This window comes from Neofelis nebulosa, chromosome 4 (genome assembly GCF_028018385.1).
Source record: "Neofelis nebulosa isolate mNeoNeb1 chromosome 4, mNeoNeb1.pri, whole genome shotgun sequence".
Lineage (NCBI taxonomy): Eukaryota > Metazoa > Chordata > Mammalia > Carnivora > Felidae > Neofelis > Neofelis nebulosa.
Genome location: NC_080785.1, coordinates 170,099,274 through 170,125,306, shown reverse-complemented (window position 1 = coordinate 170,125,306; position 26,033 = coordinate 170,099,274). Strand labels below are relative to the sequence as shown.

Genomic DNA, 26,033 nt, shown 5'->3' with positions numbered 1-26,033 from the left:
TTCAAGGGCTTCTGCTGGAGCTACTGGGGGAGGGAGCACGGACACAAGGCCCGGTTCCCTGCAGCTTCTGGTGCCATCGCAGGCACCAGGGAGGAAAGCCCACCTAAGGGTGAGCGTACAGGAAGCAGAACACCGCACCGGCGATGCCCGGCCTGAGCGCTGCCCACACCGCTAGACTGTCCCAAGAGCACAACTTCCGGCCCTGAGAGGTGCTACCGTCTCAAAGCTGAGGAAGGCAGGAGGAGGACAGCTGCCACCACAAACAGGGCATGCTGAGCAGTGCCACGGTCACAGGGAAGCCTGGCAGGGGCCTCTGTGTGTCCAGATCAACACTAGGAATATGACTCATTTACAAACAACAGGCAGGGCTGGAGAAAGGGGGACCCCAACCCAGAGGAAAGTGCATCCAGAAACGACCCAGAGGCTGAAACAGCAGAGATTCCAGGTGACTATCGTAGAAAAGTTAAAGTTTCGACAGGAGAAGGTAGAAAACGGGGAATTTCAGCAGAGAAATGGAAAAACGCAAGCACACGTACCGGAACCAAAACATACGAGGTGCGAGCGAGAGAACGCCGGGGGACGGGCCACACGCAGTGCGTGTAGCAGCTGGAGGTCCGCAGGAGGGAAGGAGACCCGTGCGGAGGCCTGCGGGGCAGGGAGCACCCAGCAGTCTCGTGTGTGGCCGGACACTCAGGGGCAGCAGAGATGTCAGGAGAGACAATGGCCAAGACGTCCCCAAACTTAGGAAAGGCACTAACCAGCGTGCCCAAGCAGCTCCGCCTAAACGCCACACCTCCATGCACCCCAATCAGACCGGGGTGCCATATAAAAAACAAAAATCACCGTCAGAGGAAAGAGACAGGCTCTACCTGGGGAAACACTGGAGATTTTCATCTGAAGCAACAGAAACCAGGGGTAAATGGAACATATTTAAAATGCTGAAAGACAATAAATCAACCCAGAATCCCATATCCAGCAAAAATAAAACAGCAAGTACTTCAAACACGGAGAAATCAGGGCCTGGTCAGGCCAGCAAAGCTGCCACCCACAGACACTGAGCGCAGCGCCTCACAGTGACAGACAAGGAGCCCGCCCGGAAACCCAGAGTCCAGTGAGGAGTGAGCACAGGGACAGACACCCACCTTCAAAGGCCACGCAGAACAACGAGCTCCCATGACACCCGCCTCCAAAGCCTGGAATGCAGACGCCGAGGGCTGGGGACGGTGTGGCACAGCTGGGGATTTCTCACAAAACTGGACACGCTCTTGCCATCTGACTTACCCAAACGAGTTGAAAACGTGTGCTTGAAAACAAACGTGCACACGGATTTTGCAGCAGCTGCATCCAGAAGTGCCCAAACTGGATGCGACCAAGACAGCCTTCAGCAGGAGGGGATGCCAGACGTGGTCCACGCAGAGGCTGGAATACTACTCAGCACTAACAGAAACGAGCCATCAAACCACAGACTTGGAGGCGCCTTCCATGCACAGAGGGAAGGAAGCCGGGAAGGCCACACTGCACACACACACCAAGGGACACCCTAATCAAGCTGCTCAGAACCAGCACGAAAGTCCAGTTTTAGGTTTCAGTACAATCACACACTTATCTGTGAAGCCTTCACTAATCTCCCCAGAAAAGCCAAACATTTTAGGATCCACTGCATCAGGATTAGAGAGCCGTGTCAGAAGGCTGCGGTTACAGGCGTATCTGCAGGTCTCTTCCCTTGTGTAGACAGAAGCACCCCGAGATAAGAAACATCTTACTCATTTCTTTACCCAAAATATAATTTAGCGCTGACCATACAGGAATGACCAAAAGAACAAACAGGTGAGTGACATTAATAAGACACCCCAGGGCCTGGGCGGCTCTCAGTTGGTTGGGTGTCCGACTCCGGCTCAGGTCACGATCTCACGGTTCGTGGGTTTGGGCTCTGTGCCAGGCTCTGTGCTGACAGCTCAGAGCCTGAGCCTGCTTCGGATTCTGTGTCTCCCTCTCTCTCTCCCTCTGCCCCTCCCTGGCTCTCACGGTCTCTCTCTCAAAAATAAACAAACATTAAAAAAAATTTTTTTTTTTTTTTTTAAAGATACTTCTAACGTCTAACTTCTCCAGAAAGGAGAAACAAAGAAACAAAAGGCATGTTATTGAATACCGGGAAGCAAAAAATAAATAAATAAAAAGATAAAAATCTTAAAAGCTGGATAAAAAAACTAAGATAAGCAGAGTTCTTGTTGTAAACAGAGCCAACCAGAAGACAGCAGAACAACTCCTCTAAAGCACTCAGGAACATGTAACTACACGAAAACGCCTCAATCAAAATCATTCTAAAGTCCCTCTAGTGCCCTGGCCCCTGTGCCCTGGCTTCCAACACTGGACAACCAACCCTGCAGGAATAAACCCCAGATGCCGAGACCCTGACTCCCCCGACCCTCCCAACATACCTGGCACCTGATTCATCCTCTCTTGGACTCCACCCCCGTCCCAGCCAGGCTGCCCCCCTCCCCGCTGTCTCCCGCCCCCCCTCCCAGTAAGGCGCCCCACCTGACTCTGCCTCCAGCCCCCTCCCCTCTGCAGTCACCACAGGCAACTATGGAAAGTGGTCTTAAGCCCCTGCTTACTCCCCCAGGGACTCCAGACCCAGAATGAAGCCAGCCATCCCTGACCTGCCCAGCCTCTCCCACTACCCTCCAGCTCTCACCCTGGGCCTCTTCCCCGGGGACCCGGGGCTTTTCTGTGGCCTTGGCCCTCATGGTGGACCAGCCCCCCACAGCCTGACTGCTGCCAGCACAGGGCCCACCAAACGACCCACGGTCCCCAGCACCTCCTCCCAACAGCACAAGGCACCCATGGGCTTCAAATCAAGTTTAATAAATAAAACAGCAAGGGATTCAAGGCAGTTATCACTTCACAGTGTGGTCCTTGGTGGGGTGAGGGAAGGTCGAGGCCAACTCTGCAGACGGGCTCGAGCCAAAACCCTCTCCTGGTGACACCCGGGGGTTGGGGAGCACTGCCCTGGCCCCATGGAGGACCCCACTCCAATTTGTAAACAGAAACATAAATAAAATGAGGAAAGCTGGGAAAGAGAAGGACCGGGCCCCCAAACCATCTTGCTGGGGAGCTTCAACAGAAATATGACCCACGGGGTCAGGGGAATGGACTGGAGCCAGCCCCCTCGGTGCCTTGGTACCAAGGGGGCGGGGGGGGCGGGGGGGGTCACCTGTCCCCTCGACCCCACCCCCGAGGCTACTCCTGGCTGGAGAGAGGGGGTAGGCAGGTGTGGGGTAAAGTGCGGCTTTTCCTGACAAGGAGAGCAGGGTGGAGGTCGAGGGTGGGCGGGGCCGACATCGAGGTATATGGCTCTGTGCCCCAAGGGGTTTGGCACCGAGTAGCAGCTGCCCACGACCCCCGAGCTGGGGCAGCCTGAGGCCCTGCCAGGTGCAGGGAGACAGAGCCAAGCGGAGGGCCGAGGGCGCCCCGGGCGGAGGCTGCTGGTGGGGCAGCATCCCGCCCCATCTCCCACCTCCCCGATGGGGCAGGGACACCTTCCTCTGCTGGCTAGATGGGGCTGGGCCCTCTGCATCCAGCTGCCTGGCGGGTCCTGCGGTGGGGGCAGCGGCCTGGACAGCACGAACAGTGGTGCTGGGCCCTGAGAGCGCCAGTCTGTGTGTGAGGAGGGCAGGGCCGCGTCCCAGCCACCGCTCACCCCCGTCCTTGACGCGTTCTGAAGCAGAGGCGGCGTGACCCGGGACCCACGAGGAGGGGAGGGGTCGGGAAGACTGGCAGAGGCAGGCCCCGCGGTGGCCCCGCGTCCTGTCCGGGCCACACGTGCCGCCCACGGCCAGAGCTCAACACGTCATCACGTTACAGCTGCAGGGGAGAGACCGAGAGAGGGTGAGGGTCAGTCCAGTCCCACCGAAGGCACGGCCTCGGCGCCGTGGGCTGAAACCGTGGCTCCCGACCTTGCCGCCCCCAGCAGACCGTGTTTTCACTCGTGCTGGCTGACAGGCTCCCCAAGGCAGCACTGTCCTTGGCGCCTGGGGAGGGCTGGTGGCCGGGGCAGGGGTGGGAGGAGCCTGGCACTGGCCCCGTTTGTACCTTTTTGGGTTTTGAACCATATGAGTGTATTACCTAGTCAAAAAAATAAATAAGCCAAATTAAAAGTAGAGAATAAAAGTAAAGAAACCAACAGAGCCTGCTCCACATGGCCATGCCATCCTCGGGCCCTCGGGGCACATCCCTCCCCTCTCCAAAGCTCAGCCTAAGGCTGGGGGACACTCCAGCTGGGCATGGGGACCCGGGGCAGGGGCCGCACTCACTGTGACAGGGGCTCCGAGTGCAGCCCGGGGGCTGGGCACGCTGGGTGGGCGGCCAGGAAGGGATTCACGTCCCCAATGCCGATGAGTCCAAACTCAGTGACCGACAAGGACACCTGTGCTGGGGCCACAGCCTCCTCAGACTCTCCATTCATATCCACGTGGCTAGAGATGAGGGGCAGCTCCTCGGGGAGGGCCCCCGGCAGGGCCAAGTCCACAGCCAATCTCGGGCTGGTGCTGGGCTCCGGAGTGGCTGTGGCCGGGGGGTAGAAGGCTGGTTCGGCCAGGGCTGGGGGCCGCCTGGGCAGGGGCACAGCTGGGGGCGTGTCCAGCTGCTGAAACGGACAAGGCCCTGGCTCCGAGGACGGGAGGCTGTCGGAGCTCTCCCCAGGCTCACCAAGACTGCCGGCCGCGCTGTCTACGCTCAGCGGCTCTGCGGGGGAGAACACAGCTGAGGCCGGGCCCCCAACGGCACCCCACACCAGCCCTCCTGGGACCCAGAGCCATCCTGGCTCAGGTGCACTCAGTTAAAATCACACTTATGCCTCCTACAACCTGTGCAGGGCTCCTGCCCAATCTTTGCGGGGCCCAGCAAAGCCTGTGGACCCCTCTGCAAAAAGGCGTTTTCATGCAAAGACAGAAAATACATACAGACACAAAGGAAACCGGTCGTACTGAAACTGTGTGCCTGGGCTAACAGCCCTGCCCTGGGAAGTACTGACCCCCATTTTTTAAACCAGATCAGAACGAAACAGGTTCAAAGGAGAACGCCTGGATGCAAAGCACAGCTAAACATGGAATTTGAGAAACCTTTGTGCACAGGTTCATGACGAGCAGTCCCGGGGGGTAGGTAGATGTGGTCCCCCTTTCAGACAAACCATGAAACCTGCCAGATTCAGCAACGAGGGACGATCTAAAGCCCACAGGACCACAGGCTCCCAGAACCAAGGTCCCCACCGTTATCTCTGTGGCCTCTGTCAGAAACTCAGTCCTGAGCCAGACCCTGTCTTGCTCTCGTGTGGCCCTAAGCCCAGGATGCCAGAGAGGCTTGGACACCCATCTGACCTCCCACATGGCACCTGGGGCCTGCAGGGGGCCCCCACTTCAGGCCATGGGGCACAAAGTTCCCCTCCACGTAACAAGTCCCCACGGCCACTCGTGCATGTGGCTGCCCACGTATGGTAACGTACTGGGGTAGATGGGCACCTGCTGGCTCCCCGAGCCCAGCCCTGAGAGCTCCTGGGGCCCATGTCAGGGCACCAGTGAGGAGGGGGCTCCCCCAAGAACAGGGACCCACCCCGTATTCTCACCTGTGTGCATCCGTGCCAGGGGGTCCTGCTCAGAGCCCAGGCTGTCGGCAGTAGGGGGCAGAGGCGGTGAGGAGTGGGGGCGGCCATCAGGGTCACTGCTGTCCAGGTCCTGGTCTACATCCCTGTGGGGGGAAGCATACGGTGAGGGGCTGTGGGAGACACAGCCTCAGGTGGGAGGTGTCCGCCTGGGATGCCCACCCCCGGCACGCACGTGGCTCCGGACGGGCCGTATTTCCTCCGGCCCAGCCTCGTCTGCTGGGAGAAGTAGTCGTAGCGCTCGGACTTCTTCCACAGGTAGTAGTACTCCACACATTCGCCCACGGACCGCGTGCGTACCTGCGAGCGAGCCCAGCGGTCACCGTGGCCCCCAGACCCCACTGTCCGCACCTGCCAGCCCCTTCTGCCTCCAGAACAGCAGGGACAGGTCCTGGCCCCTGCCGCTCCTGGACAAAGCAAGACTCTGCCTGCAGCCCCCATCGCCTGCTTCCAACCCGCCCCCGGGGGGCATCCCCTCTCCTGAAGCAGGACGGCGCCCCATCCCACCACCTAACTGGTGTGGAGCCAGAACCCCATTACTCACCCCAGATCCACACATCCAGTGCCCACCTCCCTCGCTCCAGACCACTAGCTCCCAAAGGCAGCGGCATCCACCTTGTCGCCCAGCAGAGAGGGGAGCAAAGGTGCTGGTGCAGACACAGGGACGGAAGCCTGCTTTTCCCACCAAGTGCAAAGGGTCACGAACAGCAGGGGAGAGCTGCCCACGAGTGCAAACCAGACACCACTAAGGCACACGCCACGGGTTCGTGAACCCAGCTCAACAACACAACAGGGAAAAGCGAAAATAACTTTGTGTGTATGGTATCCCGGGAAGGGAAGCACACAAATACGTCTGGCAGGGAGCTGGACCCTCCACTTACAAAACCTCTCGTGGGGAAGAAAAGTCACAGGAATGAAATGTACAACCCAGGGAACATGGTCAACGAAGTGTAACAAGGTTACAGAGCAACAGAAAGTGACTATGTTACTGGCGTGAGTGCTGACTGATGCACAGAACTGTCCAACCCAAAACCAATAGGATATCACGTGCCAACTATACTTGCGTTAGAAACAAATGTTTAAAAACCCTCTCTTGACAACACAGGGCATCTTCCCGCTTTGGAGGACCAGCCCACGGCAAGCCCAGGGCTGTGCCTGCAGAGGGTAATGGCACCAGAGTCCACACCACTATTGGCCGAGATGAGGGACCAGACACTGGTGCCCAGGATGAGTCTGGAAACCAGCAGGGACAGGGGCGCACGTAGATGGTCTCATCTTCTCAGTGAGACCCCTTCGCACACCCATCTTGCCAGGGGATGAAGTCCTATGCAATCTCCCTGGGGCCAGATCCAGCAAAAACCGGAAGTGCCCGGAGAAGGACGCCACAGCCGGAACCAGGGTGGGCAGGCACGTGGCTGACGGCACGCAAAGGAAACAACGGCACTGTGCCGACTGCCGTGCTTATGAGAGCGGCCTGGGCTGTGGTGAAAACGCAGTGAGCAGGGAGCCGCATCAGGCCACAGGGCACAGATGTGACAAGAGAATCAAGCACTGCCTGTCACAGCGCTGGGCATGGTCAGCTGAGCACCATCAGCCCCCTGACTCTCCACAGGCCCCTGGCCCCCAGCAGGCACCTCATTCACTCCAACCTCCCGGGAGAAGACGCCGAGGCCTGAATGCGAGCCTGGCCTCAGCCAGGCCCTTCTCTACTACATACGTCCCCATGAGCGGCAGGAAGGAGCCACACTAGTAGCCCTAGACAGAGGACAGCAGACTGGATGACGGGTGAGGTAGGGGAGCCACGGTGAGACGGAGCCACAGGCGTGTGCCCAGGTAGATGTCCCAGGCTGCACACCAGAGGGGCCAAGGCTCTGCCAAGAGGTCAATCTGGGAGTCATGATGCACGAAGCGACGGACAGATGGCATCACCGAGGGCTATGCAGGGACCAGCAGAGACCCAGGCCTGGGCGGGGGGGGGGGGAGGCAGGGGAACCTGGCACTCAGCTGTGCCCCTGGTCATGACTGTTTGCCGTGGGTGGGTCCTCTGAGGAAAGCAGAGACCCTCAGACCGCAAGGCAAGCGGCGGAGGGTGGAGTCCAGGCTGGGGGTGGGCACCACACCAACCAACAGGCTTTACTTCAAGGAACAGCAGGCCAGTACCGAGGAATCGCGAGCAGACAAGACTGCTAGAGTCCACCTCGAGGCAATGTCTCTCCCCAAACTGGAGCCTTCTCTTGGGGACCGGAAGGTGGCCCAGCAAACGTCAGCAGAAGAACCAGAGCAAGACATCAAGGGACGTGTGGCAAGCCAGAGGCAGGCGACAGGGCTTCAGCCATGGCTCAGAGGGGCCCACCCTGGGCCTGGTGAGTCTCAAGCTTGCTGGGGGGTGAAGGCGACGTGCCTGGGCTCCCAAGCCGCTCGCAGCCCCAAGGCGGAGCTGGTGGAGCCCCGGCGGGAGCAGGGCAGGCCACACCCTCACCTTGTTGGCCTGGATCAGGTGGAAGTTCTTCCCATGCACTCGGAAGCCATGCTCAAAGTTCCTGCACTCCTCCTCGCTCCAAGCACAGAACCCATCTGCAAGCAGGAGGGAGGGCACAACGGCATCAGCAGTGCCCAGGACGTGACAAGAGAGAGAGCGGGAAGAGCTGGCGCGCACACTCACCTCGGATCACCTTCACGTTGAATCGCAGCCTCCGCAGAGCCTCCTCTGCGTTGAAATTGCATTTCACCAGCTCATAAAGTGCCTGGGGGGAAGCCACGCTCACTCTTCCAACCTGCCCGCTTCATCCCACCCAACCGACCCCGGAGTAACAGCCAGGGACGTTCACACCGCCACCGGGATGGGGAATGTCAGGGACGTTCACACTGCCAACAGGATGGGGATATCAGGAGCACTCACACCCCCATCGGGATGGGGATACCGGGAGCACTCACACCACCACCGGGGTGGGGAATGTCAGGGACGTTCACACGGCCACCAGGGTGGGGATATCGGGAGCACTCACACCCCCATCAGGGTGGGGATACCGGGAGCACTCACACCCCCACCGGGGTGGGGAATGTCAGGGATGTTCACACCACCACGGGGGCAGGGGGGAGGGGACGACATCAGGGGGCATTCAGACCACCATCGGGGTGGGGATACCGGGAGCGCTCACACCGCCACTGGGGTGGGGAATGTCAGGGACGTTCACACCGCCACCGGGGTAGGGATATCGGGGTGTTCATCCCATCATTTCCCCCTTGACAAGTTGTTTTTCATTTCAATTCGCCACCATCACACGACCACACTGGCGCACCTCCCAAACCCCCTCCCGCCCTTGCATGGGCCCTGCCCTCTGACTCAGGGTGCTACAGCGCCACCGCCCTCTGCGCCCCTGTGGCAGCCCCACCTGCTCGCTGTCTTTCACCGTTTCTCCCTCCGGGAGCTGAGACCCAGCCATCTCGTGCCACCTGCGCTTCACTGCCCGGTACAGGAACTCCTCCACCTCCCTCTCAGGGAGGACGTTGGGGTCCCAAAGCAGCTGGTCGTCATTCTCATAGACTGTGGAGAAGGAGAGCCAGGGTCACGTCACAGGCACGCGGCCTGCACCCACCTCCGGAGCTCACGCGCCCCTCTTCCAGCGGCCCCGTCCGAAGCACCTGTCAGGGCAGGCCATCTCAGCTCCTTCCAGGGGACTCCCCTGGTTCTTCCACAACGAAGACCATACACACAGATATCAAAAGATACTATTTCACAACCAACTAGCGTTTACTCCAGAACGCGAGGTTGGTTTAATGTTTGAAAATCTATCAATACAAAGCATTACATGAACAGGATGGAAAAAAAAAAAAACAACCATCTCAAGAGACTCAAAAAAAATACGTGACACAAGTCCAACTCGTTCATGGTAAAAACTGTCAGCTACTAACAGGAGGGAACTTTCTCCTCTACAGATAAAATTATGTTTGTTTATTTATTTATTTTTTCAGAGAGCATGAGCGCAAGTGAGGAAGGGCAGAGAGAGAGGAGGGAGAGAATCCCAAGCAGGCTCCAGGCTCTACACTGTCAGCACAGAGCGCAACACAGGGCTCGGACTCATGAACCATGAGATCACGACCTGAGCTGAAACCAAGAGCTGGACGTGTAACCGACTGGGCCCCACAGGCGCCTTATCCAATACAGAGCCACCTACAGAAGCTTAGAGCCAACAGCATACTAAAGGGGTTACTGAACACTTCCCCCAACTCTGGGAACAAGAGAAAAACGTCCTCTATCACCTCTAGATCCCAGAGGAAAAACCAGTACAACAAAGCAAGGAAAAAAAATAAAAATACAAAGATCGCGAAGAAAGCAAGCCATCACAAGTTATGCCACTGAATACCTAAGAAAATACAAAAGAACCTACAAAACGTTAAAGTTGGTAAATGAGTTTAGCAAAGTCACCCCGTACAAGATCAACTAAAACAAACTGCATTTCTACTAACAGAAATCAAGTACAGATGAAACTTCTGAAAACCTCTCGTAAAGCAGCACAAATAGGAGCACAAAGTATGCACAGGACTGCTGCAAAACCACGGCTGGCCCCGCTGGGGTTCGAGAGGGAACCACACGTGTGGACGGCAAGTGTCAATACCACAAAGATCAATTCTGCACAGATTCATTTCAGGGTCCAGGGCACCTCCGATCACAATCCTGGCAGGCATCTTGAGGCAGCTGACAAGCTGCGCACAACTTGTGTGGACAACAAGGCTACGGAGGGTGGAGGCCTGGCGTCGTCTCCCACTTCCTCTGAGCGGCAACAGTAAGACAGCGTGCCGATGGCCAGGGTCCCGCTAGAGAGACCGGCAGGGCAGCGGCGGACCATTCCAGAAGCGGTGCTGGAGCGGCAGCACACCACATGGGTTAAAGCAGTCCTGACCCACACCTCCAACCACACCCTGGCCATGAAGCCCAACCTCGGCTTTCGGTGCAGCAGGGAAACAAAGCAGAACGTCTTGCACAGAAACTTCTCACCGGCACACACACTGTGGGCAGAGTGAAAGCTTGGCCGCTGCCTCCCGGGAGGGACCGTGGCGGCACACGCGGCAGAGGACAGACTCGTACCCGGAGCGCAGGAGGGACTGCCACAAATGAGAGAGAGAGAGGCACACCGGTTTGAAAGTGGGGAAAAGCCTTGAGCAGGTGCCTCACAACAGACGCAACGGCCAGTAAACGTGTTCGCCCTCAGAGAAACGCCAATTACAGCCACAAAGAGACGCCCCTCCACACCCGCTAGGAGGGCTCCAGTCAACATCACATTGTCACGTGTGCACGGGGACGCGGAACGTCGCCGGAGGGGCCCCTGACAAGTCTCTCCTGACCAAAACATGAGCCGACAGTGCAGCTCCCAGCCATCTGTCCGGAAGAGAGAGACACACACGTACACGTTCGCGGCCACACGTGCAAGCCGCAGTTATCGACCGACAATAGAAGAGATGGGCCAATGCGGTCCATCCACACAAGGAAACAGGGCACAGAGCAATCGAGGTTCTTCTCGGGTGCAGCACAAAGGGAGATGCCAGCTCCCAGCCCCTCGGGGTCAAGGGCCGGTTTGCAGAAGAGGAAAAGGCCCGAAGGCCAGACGCTACCGAGGCTGCGGTTCCAGACTGGGGTCCACCCGTTCTCAAGACCCTCCAAGGGTGTAGCTAAGGAGTGCGCACTGGTGCCTCTTTCTGGCGGACAGTCTCGGCTTCTCTCACAGACTGACCTCCACCTGACCTCCCTGTGACCCAGCCGACCTGAGCTGTCCTGGCCCCTCCTTTACCCAAACTGCTTATGGTGCAGCAACCACGTGCCACCAAGCCCACATCCCAGCCACCAGCCAGAGCCCTTGACATCTCCCCTGCCTGCCCCGTCTCTCCACCAGTCTCAGCTGCTGAATCATCCTGGGAAAGACCCCTGGCCATGAGTGCCAGCCCCAGGCTCACAGGGGCTTTGGGGCCCGGAAAACAAGACTCAGGCCAATAGCCAGGTGACTTCACATCCCATTTTCTTCACCTACAGCTGGAGGTGTCAACGCCTATCTGGAAACACAACAAGCCTCACCCCAGGTTCTAGGGGGATCGGGGACAGACAGACATCGGGTCCGGGACGGCGAGCATCCTGAGCCTCACCCCATGTTCTAGGGGGAACAGTGCAAGGCACAGAGACCCTAGTCTCTGGAGGACACTTGGGACAAGGTCCAGACACATGAAGGGCCAGGCGGGGAAAGGTGTGAGTGCCCAGAGAGACGAGGACAGTGACCTGGGCAGGCAGGGAAGGGGCAGAAGGGGTGAACCGAGGGCAGCAGAGGGGTACCAGCTGCACAGGGTGGCAGGACCACACAGCACTAAGCTGGAAGGACAGTGAGCAGGGATGGGGCGTCAACTGGCCCACCTCCTCCTGCCCTGGCCTTGGCCCCAAGTGTCCTGCAAGCTCAGGGTGGTGCAGGGGGCACCTGGCCTGAGCCTGGCCCCTCAGATCCCCCCACCAAGAAGGCATGCAGCAGGTTCGTTCCTGACTGGACTGGGGCTCTCCTCTCTTCTCCTCCCTGTAGCCCACACTCACCAGGCCCCACTTACTTTTCTCACCATGGCGGTCCAAGTGCAGGCTGCTGAGGTCAGCTTGGAACTGAGGCCCAACCATGATCTCCTGCAAAGGCAAACGCCCAGGACACTCAGGGATGATGGGAGGTCAGGCCACAAGGTGATGACATGGGCCCCTGGGTGGCTGCCTAGAGCCCAGGGCTCATCTGTGCAATCTGCCCACAGATACCAAATCCTGTGATCTTGAGCACAAAAGGCAGAGGTGGATGTGTGTGCGTGAGTGACTCTGTCTACATCCACTTATCCATCTGTCTGCTATAGCTGTCATGTGGCCAGGGCGGGAGGCTCAAAGACCCAAGGGTTCTGAGGTCCAGTCTGAAGGCCCCAGAAGGACCTCCAGGACAGGACCTTGGGCCACATCACAGGGACAGGACTCCGGGGACAGGACCTCAGGCCACATGATGGGGACAAGAGCAGCAGGTGTGAGTCTCAGTCCCCAACAGCACGGTCAGGCCGCAGCCCAGCTCCCCTCTCAGAAACCACGTGCTCAGCCTTGCCCCCAAGGGGCACAGATCCAGGTTCAAGGCACCGCTGGGTCAGAGCCACTCACCTTCTTACACTTGTTGGCAGGAAGAGGGTCCTCCTCTGTGTCGGACGAGGTGGAGGAGCCAGGCTCTTTGTCTGCGTCAGCCAGGAAGCAGGCTTTGGGGAAAGGGGAACAGCTGAGTCGCGCCCACAGCAGTCTGAGGGGCCTGACTAGTGGGCCCTGGAGAGCCACTGCCTGCACTTCCCCCCCGACTCTCCATCCACCTGACCCCACACTTTGCCCTTCCAGAAAAGGAGCCTGACCCTGGACAGGCGATGGGTGTGAGATGGGCACAGGGCACAGGACAGGGGAGTCAGGAGGCACCTCACACTGCCAGGCCTCACAGGCGGGCAGAGTCGAGGGGATGGGCTGTCAGCTACAAGAACCCGCACATTCCTTCCTCACGTAAACCAAAGCCATTCGTGTCAGCTCACATGCCAAGGCAAGGAGACAGGAGCCCCTGAGGAGCTCAGACCGAGATCGGGACACATCCAGGTGCCACAGACATCCGTGCACAAGTCCTCGATCCCCAGCATCCTGGGGCCCCTTCCCCTGCATCACCAGAGCTGTGCGTGGCCCGCCCCCAAGGACAGTGCAGGAGCGGGCGGGACACCTACGTCCACTCCGGTTAGGAAACAGATCGGAGGCCTCATGGGAGGTCACGGACGGGGTAAGGTCATCAGCCGAGGACTGTGTCTCTTCCTCTTCTTCCCCTGAAAGCAAATCCTTCGCTATTTGTTCCTTTTAACAAGAAAGCAAAGAACGTTTTTGTGGTTTGTTTCAACAACCTCGAGACGACACTTCATAACAACAAGTGACCGAGCTAACTCAGCGGCTACCAGCAGCAGCCTCACGCTGGAAACGCCCTGAGAGCGCCCGTGGGTGGTTCCTTCCGCTCTGAAGATGAAGGGGCCAGGCACAAGGACAGGCCAGCAAGGGGACCACTCCTTACACCCAGGGTCAGCAGAGCCCCTCCCTCCTGACACCTGCCCCAGAGGGCCCGGCCCAAGGGCATTTCTCCACACCAGTCTCCACTCGGCCCCTTCTCTAGCCCCTGCCTGTGGCCACCCGAGCCATGGGTGGGAAGCCACAGCCACTGAACCAGCTCTGACTCTGGGGAGTGGGGCGGGGGAACAGACAGGGCTCTTTAAGCAGTAGGCCTGGCCTGATGCCGCGATAGCACCTCTGTGCGCGCCAGGGCCTTCTCGCCTGTCCTCCCTGAACCCTGCTCCCAGTCCACTCACCTTGTCCAGGGTCATGTCAGGGAGGTTGGCTGTGGCGTCACTGCCCTCGCTCTCCCGCTCCGAGATGGGGTCTGACGCTTCATAGCCATAGAGGGCAAGCAGTTCATCAAGAGGCATGTCGCTGCTCTGCAGGGGCCAGGGCTGAGTCAGGAGGCTGCTCGGGGTTCTGAGCCACATTGGCCACCACAAGCAGAGCCACCTCGTCACACTCACAGCAGCTAACTCCAGCCAGACCCCAGGCCCGGTCCTTCAACCAAAGACTCCCTTATGACCCCCAATAGATGCAGGGACAAGACACCTGTTCCCAGAGAAGTCAGCTATTTGCCCAAGGTCACCAGCCTTGAAGGGTGGGGCCAGGATTGGCCTCTCCATCCTCACAGTACTGCCCAGGCTTAACTCCAGCAATGCAAGGATGGCTCGATACCTGTAAATCTACCATCACAACTTATGATGTCAATAAATCAGATGGGGAGAAACAAGACCATCTTGATAAATGTGAAAGAAACATCTGGGAAAATCCAACATCTGCTTCTGATTGAAAAAACCAAAACAACAACAACAACAACAACAACAACAACGAAAACTCAAGATGCTAAGTAGAGAGATGTCTGCCTCATCGATGTAACAGAGGTGCCGTGAGCCCTCAAGGAGTTGGTAACGAGCCACCAGAGCAACCCCATCCCATCTGAACAAGAAGGGAGGCTCAAGCCCACCGCAAGACACTACAAGCAATGCAACAGGACAAGAAACGGGAATGAGACATTCGATGACTGGGAAGGAAGAGACAAAACTACCACTGCCTTCCTCTAGTGCTGGTCACTGTCACCCACCTCTCTGCTCCTGAAGCCAGTGCTGTCCAGCCACACTGCGCCCTGACCCTGCGGGTCACAGCCAGCCTCCAGCTCCCTGGACCTCCCTCTCATTCTCTCAAGATGCCTGCCTCCCCTGTACCCCAGTTCATGCCCTGCCCTCACCCCGGGGGGCTCCAAGTCCACGTGGAAGAACACCCAACTTGTACCCAGCCCCCTCCCAACTGACCCCGAGGTCCCCCTTCCACCCTCACGGGACCCCACTGACAGGGACATTCGTTACCTCCACCACAGTTTCCAACCGTGCATTTGTTGGGGGATTAACACAGTGGCTCAAAGACCCCCTGGGCTCCCGGGACCCTTTCTGGGGGGGGGGGGGGGGGGGGGTCCCAGAGGCACGGCAACTTTCATGGTAATAGGACATGGCTTCTGGCTCTCGCTGTGCTGGCGCTGGTGCCAAGGGAGCGAGCCAACGGTGGGGCACAGCACCCTCCGGTCGAGGCAGGAGCACAGGGTGTGCGAGCGGTTGGCGTGCGCGCCTCCCACCACCCACTCAGCTGTAAACGTGCCATTCTCGCTCCAGAATATCCTGTACAAAATCACTGATTTCATCAACTCTCCCTCTGAGCAGCCGTGGTTCAATTTGCCGCGTGAGGAGACAGGAAGCACGCGGAGCGGCTGCCACACCCTGCAGTGAGGGTTTGTGCAGAAGCACCAGGGTCACGGCCGTGCCGGACGCACACAGTCCCGAGCTCGCCACTGCACTGGTACCGGACGGAACGGCTGGCAGGTGACAGTGGTCTGGCCCGGCGCAGACGCCTTCGGACACGGGCCAAGTTGGCCGTTACGTCCAAACAAACAACTATGTGCTACAAGGGTGAAACTCCGGTCCCTGAAGAAAAAATTAGAATTTTGGGAACTCTGGATCTGACAACGTGTGCTTCACAAATTCACGATCCTGTTAGGTAAGGTCATACAGAACGGCAGTGTTTCCACAATTACCTTGGATGTTATATTTTTTCTTAATCAGTTTTTAAAAATTACGTCTGAAGAAAACCTAGATAAGGTATTCAACTAATAAATGGCTGACTTTAGTTTTTGGTTAGATTTGAGAAGTTTTAAATTCACGTTAAACTTTTGTTTTTTTCTTTAATGTTTATTTATTTTTAAGAGAGACAGAGCATGAAAAGGAGAGGGACACACACACACACAGAGAGAGAGAGAGAGAGAGAGAGAGAGAGAAGAGAGAGAGAGAGAGAGAGAGAGAGAGAGAGAGAGAGAGAGAGAGAGAGAGAGAGAGAGAGAATCCAAAGCAGGCTCTAGCTGTGAGTGCAGAGCCCCAATGTGGGGATCAAGCCCAGGAATCTTGAGATCATGACCTGAGCCAAAGTCAACAGTCAGATGTTTAACCGACTGAGCCCCTCAGGTACCCATGTTTTCTTTTTTGTTTTGTTTTTAACTTTTTTATGTTTGTTTATTTTTCAGAAAGAGACCGAGTGTGAGCAGAGGAGGGACAGAGACAGAGGGAGACACAGAATCGGAAGCAGGCTCCAGGCTCCGAGCCGTCAGCCCAGAGCCCGACGCGGGGCTCGAACTCACGGACCGTGAGATCATGACCCGAGCCGGAGTCGGACGCTCAACCGACTGAGCCACCCAGGCAACCTCCGGGTTTTCTTTTCCGAAGAGAAGACTTGCCTTTGGTCTTAAGACCAAATTGGTACCGAGCGATACATAGCACCAAACTGCATAAAGTGCCCGCGATTATCGCTTTTAAAAGAGGAAAATCCCCATTACTTGAAAGACGTTAGATGAGATCAGGGTAGATACTGAACAAACCCGATGTTCGTGTCGCGTCAGGATGCACTTACCAGAGCCCCAACTCTCAATGTGACTCTGCACGTGGAGATGAGCCTTTACACAAGGGTTACAGGGAAACGAGTCGTGAGGGTGGGGCCCTGATCCAAGAGGGTCAGGTCCTCAAGGGAACGGGCCCCAGACAGCCCGCCCGCGCTCCGACACGAGCACAAGGACACGGCGAGAAGGCAATGAACCGGAAGTCAGGATGAGGGCCCTCAGCAGAAGCCACCATGCCTGAGCCCGGCTGCGGACTTCTGGCCTCCACGATTACGAAAGAAATAAATCTCTTGTGCGGAAGCCCCCGGGGGTCTCGGACCCTGCGGTGCACAGGCTGCAAGCACCTCACGACGAGGAGGATAAAGAGCCACCACAAGGTCACCACCAACAGGTCCTGACACAACCAACCACAGAAGGTCACAGGGCATGTGGCAGAAGCCCCTCTGCAATCCCCTTTACAGAACCACCACTGACTGACTCTGGGGGCCGCATCCAGGAATATCCACCACGACCTGGGAAGGCGCTCTCCTCTTCCAAGAACAGACGTGTATGAAGCTAGGTTTACACTCCAACCAAGAGAACGGATCACTGTTCATCAACATCTGCCTTCAAGACAGTAGCTGGGCTCTCGGATCCGCTTCTGCATTTACAAAAACACGAAGCGGTTCCACTCTTCTCCCCAACTTGCTTTAGTTGGGGAAAAGCCGTCTTTTCATTTTCACAAAAATATGCTATTTCTATTAACAATGGATTTACTGCATAACCCGCACAAAACTCCTTGAGATCCTCCAACATTTGAAGGCCACAGAGGGGGTTCTGAGGGCAAAAAGTCTGACGACAGTGGGTTTTGTGCCTAGAACCCTAAAGCCCCAGAGGCACCGCCGGGTCTGGCCCGGCCCCCACCATCTCAGCTCCCAGCACAGTGCCTGGCGCTTTGCAAACAGATGTGCACACAGCACTTGTCCCTGTGAAATCTGAGCTTCGAGACTAATTCAGCAAATGAAGAAACCGTGACCTTGCCCGGGGGCTCCCCCTACATAGGGGCACAGGGGACGAGCTCAGCCAAGCACCTGGGAGATGAAGTCCTTCTCCAACTCTCCCTCCGGCTTCCCTGGGTCTCCTGCAGCCTGGTCGCACTCCTGCCGAATGCCGTAGTTCTGTGACAGGATCTCAACAAGGTTGAACTGATGGTCTGCAGAGCCCATGGACACCACTGTGGAGGAGACACCCGCCTGCGTGAGCGCCCCACTCCTCACCCCACGCACACCAGCCATCGTGCAAGGCTGAGGACAGTGGCCCACTGTCACCTGGGACAAAGCCCACAGCCTGCAGGTATGTGCACGTGTGGGTACATGCATACACGTGCAAAAGGCTGTGTGTGTGTGTGTGTGTCTGTGTGTGTGTGTGCGCACACGTGCATGCATGTTCAGACGCGTGTGCACACCAGTGGCCAGCATGGTCAGTCTACCACGTGGGAACTCCCAACAGAACGACCCCTGAGAGAAGAACACACCTGGCTAACTGGACACATGAATTCTGGACATTTGGGGGGATGTGTTCTCCTGGGCGCTTGCTTGGTCCCCCAACCGCAGACACCGGTGAGGGTGTGGGCAAGAGCCCACACACTGGGAAGAAATGAGCACCAGGCGAGCGAGGGCAGGAAAAGCGGAAGGCCTGGCGGGGCCCTCAACTCCGGAAACGCACAGGTGACTGCGCACCCACGAGGGCCTGCGGGGCCAGCACGGTGCGGGCAGGACGCCCGCAGGACACACACAGCAGGCCCGTCCGAGGCCAGTCCTTTCTGCTGCCTCGGCAGAGCAACACCACTGCCACCCGCACAGGCCAATGTGTGGTGCATGTCACCGGATTTCTGGTTTTCCCAGAAGAAGCAGGATGTGATCATTGCTCTCTCTCTCCCCATTCTGGTCTTCAGTAAGTCAAATTTAAAGAAAACAAACACAAAAGGAAATGGCTAGAGCTCAATCCCCCCAGGCCAGGGAGCGGTGAAGGCTGAGGCTGGACGGGAAGGGGGCCGACAGCCAGCCTGGGAGGGGTGCACAGCACCTAGGAGCTCACCCACAGCAAAGCCCCCAGTTTTCCCGCGGCCAGCGGCTCCAGCCCGAGGCCTTGGCTAAGGTGCCTGACAGGCCAGCGGGACATGCCAGGAGTAAGGCACTCTGGCCCTCTCCTGGGCAGCCCTGCCCGCACCAGAAAATGGGGAGAGCCCTGGCCACTCTGCCTACATACCTGTCCCTGGACCCTGGGAGCCAGCACACTGTGTCTGGCTCTGCCAGGCTGGGTGGGACTCTGTCTGTCACAACCACTAAGGCCCTGGTGGCCCTGGGCAAGAGGAAGGAAGGGGCAAGGAATGTACCTGCTGTTGTCTGCAAGCTGGGCTCCCCGGGGCACAGGCTGTGAGTGAGGCAGGAGGCCACGCGAGGGCTCTGCCTCTCCAGCGAGGAGGCCTGCGGAGAAAGAGAAGCAAGGTTAGCCCGGTGGGCCCAGGACCCGCTGGGGCACAACTCTGCATCCCGCCTGGGAGCAGGTTCAGGTCAGAGCCCAACTCCCCAGGTGGCCTCAGAAGTGGCCTCATATGGGAGGAATCTCATCTGGCTTCTGTGCAGAAACTGACAGAGTCCAAAAATCACATGAGGAGGGGCAGACAGCAAGGGAGACACAGAATCTGAAGCAGGCTCCAGGCTCTGAACTGACAGCACAGAGCCCAACGCAGGGCTCGAACCCACGAACCATGAGATCATGACCTGAGCCAGAGTCGGACACTGAACCGACTGAGCCACCCAGGTGCCCCAAGACATAAAACTATGAAACTATAGAAGTCTTAGAGAAAAACACAGGAATACATCTTTTGTTACCCTGGACACAGGCCGTGGCTTCTTAGATAAGGCACCAAGAGTTAAAATACATGAACCAGATTTCATCTAAAGAAAAACTTTTCTGTTTGGAAGGCCGTCACTGAAGAAGGCAATCCACAGAGCAGGGAGAGGCCTTCGAACCGTGCAGCTGAGAAAGGACCTGTGTCGAGAACACACAAGGAACTCTTGCAACTTGTTAATGAAAAGATAACCCAATTTAAAAATGGGCAAAGCATCTGAACAGACATTTCTCCAAAGAGATACACAGATGGCCAATGAGCACATGAAGAAATGCTCATCAGAAGAAAGCAAATTAAAGGCGGAAATGCAAAACAGAGCCAGCACTTTGGGGAGCAGCTGGCGTAGGAGTTCCACTGCTTGCTAGACACCTAGGGGTCAGAGTGTGTCACCCCAACGTGTGCCACTCAGGCGTGAGGGCTACTCTGGGACAAAGACACTGAGCAAGAACAGACACAGGACGACCTCTGTAAATCACTGTGCAGGTGCCTCCCCTCCCGAACCAGGAAGGGAGCAGGTTAGCACTGAAGATGACCGGACGCCCAGCTCACTGAACACACACACCTTACTAACTAGCCTGACCTTCTACTAGTTCCCTGCACATCCACCTTCCCACGACTTGTTGCCTGGACAGACTCAAAGTCCTCCTGTGTCGTAACAGTCCATACAAGTTTATCGTTCTTTTGTGCAGACGCTCTCAGAAGTCCAAGCCCTAGCCACCCCCTTGGGTTACTCATCTGACTTCTCCAGCACATGTGCTACTGGGTTAATAAACTGTGTATGTTTCTCCTCTGTTCATCTGTCTCTTGACAGTCTAAGTCCCCACCTGAAAACCTAAGAGGGGAAGGGAAAGAGTTAAGCCCTGCTTCCCCTAAGACACCCAAGGGAGAAGAAACCACACATCTACACTAACACTTGCACATGAGCATTTGTGGCAAAACCATTCACAAGAGCCAAAGATGGAAAGCACACGAATGTCCATCCGCTGATGAACAGACAAACCAAAGCTGAACAATGGAACGTCCCTTGGCCCCGAGCAGGAGCAAGGCGCCCACACCTGCCACCCCGCGGACGGACCCTGAACACACGACGCTCAGGGAGGGAACCAGACACGAGAGGCCACACAGGGTGTGAGTCCACGTGTGTGAACGTCCAGAATAGGCCCATCCATGGATGGGAAGGGGGCTCGTGGGGGCCAGGGGTGAGGAAAGATCAGGGGTGATGGCTGATAGAGACAGGGTTTGCTTCAGGGGAGATGGAATGTTCTAGAATTGACTGCTGATGGTCATACAACTCTGAATGTACTTAAAACCACTGAATTGTACACATTAAAATGAGCGAACTGTATACGAATTATACCTCCTTAAAGCCATCTGTACGTGCGCGCGCGCACACACACACACACACGACTGGAGTATTTAATAAAACTTTTAGAGCGTAGAACAACAGTTTAGTAAGAATTTCCTCAGAGTCCTCAAGGAAACCTCAAGAGGTTGTGTAACCCTCCTGCTAAGAGAAACAAAGGGACTGAAGCTCAGAGAGATCGAGCCACATACCCTAGCTCATACAGCACATAAGGAGAGCGACCACAAACTCCGACCGAGGCCCTTCAAAAACCTGGCAGCATAAATGAAGGAACAGCACAGCCAGGAGAGAGAGCTGGTAGGCAAAGCCAAGCCACAGGCACCAGAGCACAGCAGGCAGGGGCTCACAAGGACCGTGGTGCAGAAATGAGGGGCACAGGGCCTGGTGGGCATGGGGCCCCAGCTTCTCCAGGAGGAAGTGTAGCATGGTACACGGCCTCTGCCGGGAGCACTGGGAGGTTCTGGGCTGGAGTAGGGAGTATGTTAGGAAGCCCGGTCGGGGCAGCAGAGGCAGCACAGAGGGGAAAGGAGCCCGTGGGGTGGAGCTGAGACGCGGCAGCGGGGGCTGGAAGCAGGCAGGGGGCACAGAGCACCGTGGCCTGCGTGGCCCGCCACAGATGGCTTCACCTTCAGCCCGCACCCTAAGTGTCCTCTGAAATCACACGGACCCTCTCTAGGACCCTCCGCAGTGATGAGTTTCCAGCCTCCCTGGGCTCCCTCTCCCAGTGCAACTAGGCTGCCTTTCTGTCTCTTGCTACCAAGAGCTCTGATGGGCAGGCCGAGAGAGGCCAGCGTGTGGACGGCTCCTTTTCAAGACAGAACGCTGCTCCCAGTCCAGACTTGAGGTGCAGGGTCTGAGAAGGATGTGGCCCTTATGTGACTTGTCCTCTGACAGAGGAGCTCAGGCAGAGGAGCAAAGACAAGTGTCTGGAAGGCTCCTTCCCACCCACCACCCCCCCCCCCCCGGGGAGGGGGCAGGACTCTGAGCATCCTGCTCCCCACAGGGGACTCGGTGGCCTCAGATCCCCAAGTTCATTTCCAGAGGACTCCAAGTTCCTCAAAACTCACCAAGAAACACTGACTTTGTGGATTCTCTTCCCTCCCCACGTCCCAACATCTGACCTCTCAGTGCAAGCCCTGGGGTTCCCAGGGGTTCTACTTCCTCTGTTCAGAACACTCTGGATGTCTCCATCAGAGTCAAAGCCCTCCACTCTGCCAAAATGGAAGAAGAAACAGGATGGGGAGTGGGTGGAGGACATTCTGGGTAAAAAACAAGGAAAGGAGGGAGGAAGAAAAGGAATTCTAAAGACTTGATCACAGAGGAGTGGGCGACCCCAGCCTCGGGAAGGACAGGCATGGTCACCAGTCCTGACTCAGGGGACCCTGACTGCTCAGATGTGGAGGCCAGGGCAGCTCTTCTCCCGGGACAGCGTATGACTCCTCCCACAACTTCCAAGCAGAACCCACAATGATGCCGTGGCAGATTCCACTCTGCAAAATAGCTGCACCCACACATCCTGTCCCACAAGCTCTTCTGTGACACTGACACGCCACCCCCTCCAGAAGTGGGATTCTGTGCCCCTTCCCTGGGGATCTGGATGGGCCTGGGACTTCAGGCAGGGTGGGGGACGGGGGCACACTCCATGTGACTTCCAAGGCTAGGTCTTAAAATGCAAGTCAGGTTCCATCTGGTACCTTCTGGCAAAGCCATTCAGCTGCCATGCTGTGAGGAAGCCCAAGCTACACAAAGGTCGTATGTCCGTGTCCCAGACAACAGCCAACACCAACCACACGTGAGCAAGGAAGCTTGCCTCCATGGGGGTCGGCTCCAGCCCCGGCCACCAACCATTGCAACCGCCAAGAGCAACCCTGAGTGAAAACCGCCTGGCTGAGCCCAGCCAGCCCTCAGCACCACAAAAGACAGCAATGAAACAACTGTAATTTTAAATTGAATTTCAGGGGTGCCTGGGTGGCTCAGGTGGTTAAGCATCTGGCTTCGGCTCAGGTCACAATCTCGTGGTCTGTGGGCTCGAGCCCTGCGTTGGGCTCTGTGCTGACAGCTTGGAGCCTGCAGCTGCTTCGGATTCTGGGTCTCCCTCTCTCTCTCTGCTCCTCACCCACTCACGCTCTGTCTCTCTCAAAAATAAATAAAAGATTTAAAAAATTTTTTTCAATAAACAAATAAACAACTGACTTTCAAAGTGATTCCTTACACGGTGACAGCTACCCAGAACACCTTCCACCCACAGCCAGTTGCACTGCCTGGTTCCCCACTGACTGCTGGGGCGCCACCCTCCTCCAGCTGACCAACGCTTACTGAACACGTGCTCTGGGCCAGGTGCACCACAGTCCATCAACAAACAGGTTCTGCCCGTCTCCTCCCACACACGTCACCAGTCTAGCTGGGGACACGGACAGCAAACGAGCGGGAGTGGACATCCACAGGACTGAGGGGGCACAATGGGGTTCTGGGATAACACCAGGGCAGCGGAGTCTCCCCAAGGGCATTACGCTGCAGGAGGGAATGGAAGGAGTGGGGGCGGGGGGAGGTGGTCTGTGAGGGTCACATCACTGGGGTGAGATCACAGGGAGGAGATGCACTTTACCCTAAGGACAAAGGAAAGCCGTGGAGGGTTTTAAGCACAAGACAAAGTGTACTTGGGTCTTTCAAAGACCGCTATCCAGGAGGAAGACAGTGTGAAACGCTCCCATCTTTTCTCCTGGTGCTGACAACTACTCCAGCAGCTACACCAATCAGGCGGCTAATACCGATCGAGCACGTACCAGTAGCTTACAAACTGCCATCTGTACCGGTTAGACACAGCCGATTGCCAGCAGCTTCCCCGTGCAAGCCACGGAGCTGAGATCTTGGGAGAGCTCTCGGCTGGAGGGTCGCATTTCGGAGATGAGGAAACCAAGGCTCTGAAACATTCAGTCACCTGCCCAAGGTCACACAGAACTAAGAGGTTCCAGCGCTGCAACAGGTCCCCTGGGCAGAGACTGGCTGTGGCTCACTGCTTCTTGGCCCTTTACTGACCAGGCTCTCTCTGACCAGACTCTAAGGCCCTTCATTTAGGACAGGCACCATCAGGGTTGTGCTTGCGGCCAGATGCTCGGGCCTTGCACCGAGCCAGGCACGTGGGGGATCTCACACAAAGACCTTCTCCTAGAAACCAACTCAAATTCACTCAAATGCACCACTGCACACTGTCAACATGTGGGACGGGGACACCCTGGGCAGCTGGCTGCTGTGAGGGTCTAGGGCCTTTGCACCAGGCAAGGCAGAGTCAACAGCCAAACCCAACAGCTCCCAGGGGAGGCCAGCTGGGGAGTCTGCCCCGTCCATCCACAGCACACCTGCCAGGCCGAGAGTGCTGACCCAATGCGGGGCTGACCCAGCCCCTCAGCCGGGAGCACACACAGACACCAAGACACTACCGCCACACCCAGCTAGGCCACTGAGACACCTAGCTTTTCTGCCTTTGACTCCCAAGACCAGCTTCCCTAAATGCAAAGCAAGGAGAACTAAGAAACCTTCAGGTCCAGCCACCCCACACAACTGGCTGGTGAAGCCCCGCCTTGCACCCAGACACCCACACCACCTCTAGCGCAAACCAGGGCCTGTTGCTGCCCCTCAGAAGGTCACTGGTGGGAGAAAATGGCCATGTCCGCCCTGCACAACACCTACCCACGTCGTGCCAGGACAGAGAACTCACCTTGGCCCCACAGCCATGCCGAGTATCCCACGACCCTGCTGCGCCTCACTGGGTGGACCCCTTCTCCTCTCTGGGTCTCGGGGAGGGGGGGGGGGGGGCGGGGCTACCCATTTGATGAGGGTTGCGTGCTGAGTCTGACAACCGGCTGCATCCCCAGACTAAAACGTCGCGCACTGAGAGTCACATTACTGAGCCCTGGCAGCTGCAGTCTCCTTTAATCCTCAGTAGGGCCCCAAGAGCAGAGCAGTGCACCCAGTCTTATCCAACATTCCAAAGTTTAAAAAAGGCCCAAAAGTGAAAGTTTCCCGTCCCTGGTTTGACAGGACTTGAAACTACTTGCTGACTGTGTTTTCCCAAACGATCTGAGGCGTTATCAGATCAGCCCTCACAGCTCCACACCCCACAAACCCTCAAATCGGAAAACCTCTGCATCGGAAAACACATCTGGCCCCAAGGACTTCGGGGAAGGGTTCGTGGGCCTGCTTCACGGCCCGAGACAGGAGGCTCGGAGAAGTAACTTGAAGCAGCCGGGCCAGGCTGGTCTGCCCGCCGGGGAGGCGGGGGGGGGGAGCCCCGACGCCCTAGGCCCTCCCAGCGCACCCCGGTGCCGGCGCTACGCAGGGCGGGCCCTATGTCGGAGTTCGAGTCCCGTTCGGGACCTGGTGGGAGCGAATGCGCGGTGCCCAGCACGGAGGGGTGGGGGGAGGGGCTCACGAGCGGGCTGCGGTGCCGGGGCTCACCCGGGGTTCCGACGGGAGAGCGCGGCGCGCCACGACCGCGCGCCCGGAGAGCGCACTCCGCAAAGTTGGCCAGCGCCGGGAGGGCAGGGCTGCGCGCCGCCGGGAGCCCCCGGGGGTCCAGGGCCTAGGAACGAGGAACCGGGGAGGGGGGGGTGGGGAGCGGGGTGGGGGTCAAGTGCCGGGGAATCCCGGCCGGAGAGCGGGGCGCGTGCCCCCACCCCGCGTCTGCCCTCTCCCCGCAGGCCCGCCCCTCCCCTCCCCACTCCGCGCCCCCGCCCCCTGCCCGCACATGCGCACTGCACCCCGCGATGTGGCAGCCGACCGGGGGGGGGGGGGGTGCGAACAGAGCCGGGGGCGGCCGCCGACGGAGCTCCGCGCCCCTCGGGCCCCGACGGGCGCGGCGCCCCGAGCCCAGCCTCCGCGCCCCGGGGCAGGGGTCTCCGCGCCCGGGGCCCCCGCACGGCCGGGCCCAGGGGCGGGGGGTGCGGGCGCGCGGGGGCGGGGGGCCGGCTCCCCCGGCCCGCTCACTCACCTCCGCCATGGCCGTGTGTGCGCGGGAGGCGGCGGCCGCGCCGGGATCCCCGGATGCGGGGCCGCGCGCTCATTGGCTGCGGCGCCCGGGAAGGC

The 26,033-nt window shown here is 58.0% G+C and overlaps 1 protein-coding gene across 5 annotated transcripts; it reads right to left on the bottom strand.

Annotated features, from left to right (window-relative positions):
* Positions 1 to 2,844: 2,844 nt before the first annotated feature.
* MIER2 (MIER family member 2) lies at positions 2,845 to 26,033 on the bottom strand. Of its 5 annotated transcripts, none has more exons than XM_058728668.1 (14): positions 25,939 to 26,033; positions 19,070 to 19,160; positions 17,766 to 17,908; positions 14,033 to 14,158; positions 13,406 to 13,529; positions 12,813 to 12,904; positions 12,239 to 12,308; positions 9,049 to 9,200; positions 8,319 to 8,400; positions 8,136 to 8,230; positions 5,832 to 5,956; positions 5,621 to 5,742; positions 4,314 to 4,743; positions 2,845 to 4,125 (listed from the first exon to the last, which is right to left on the bottom strand). In XM_058728668.1, the coding sequence occupies exons 1-14, from the start codon at positions 25,945 to 25,947 to the stop codon at positions 4,122 to 4,124; spliced, it is 1,665 nt and encodes a 554-aa protein (XP_058584651.1). In that variant the 5' UTR covers positions 25,948 to 26,033; the 3' UTR covers positions 2,845 to 4,121. The 5 variants fall into 5 exon arrangements, with proteins under 5 accessions (XP_058584651.1, XP_058584650.1, XP_058584653.1 ...); XM_058728667.1 differs by having other exon boundaries at positions 2,845 to 3,864; XM_058728670.1 differs by having other exon boundaries at positions 2,845 to 3,864; positions 4,314 to 4,563.

Bases quoted from the DNA above. Each gene is read 5' to 3' on its own strand.
- MIER2 (XM_058728667.1), bottom strand. The intron at 13,530-14,032 runs GTGAGTGGACTG...TCTTGTTAAAAG, and splicing joins CTGACATGACCCTGGACAAG to GAACAAATAGCGAAGGATTT. The intron at 9,201-12,238 runs GTAAGTGGGGCC...CCTTCTCCACAG, and splicing joins GGACCGCCATGGTGAGAAAA to TCTATGAGAATGACGACCAG.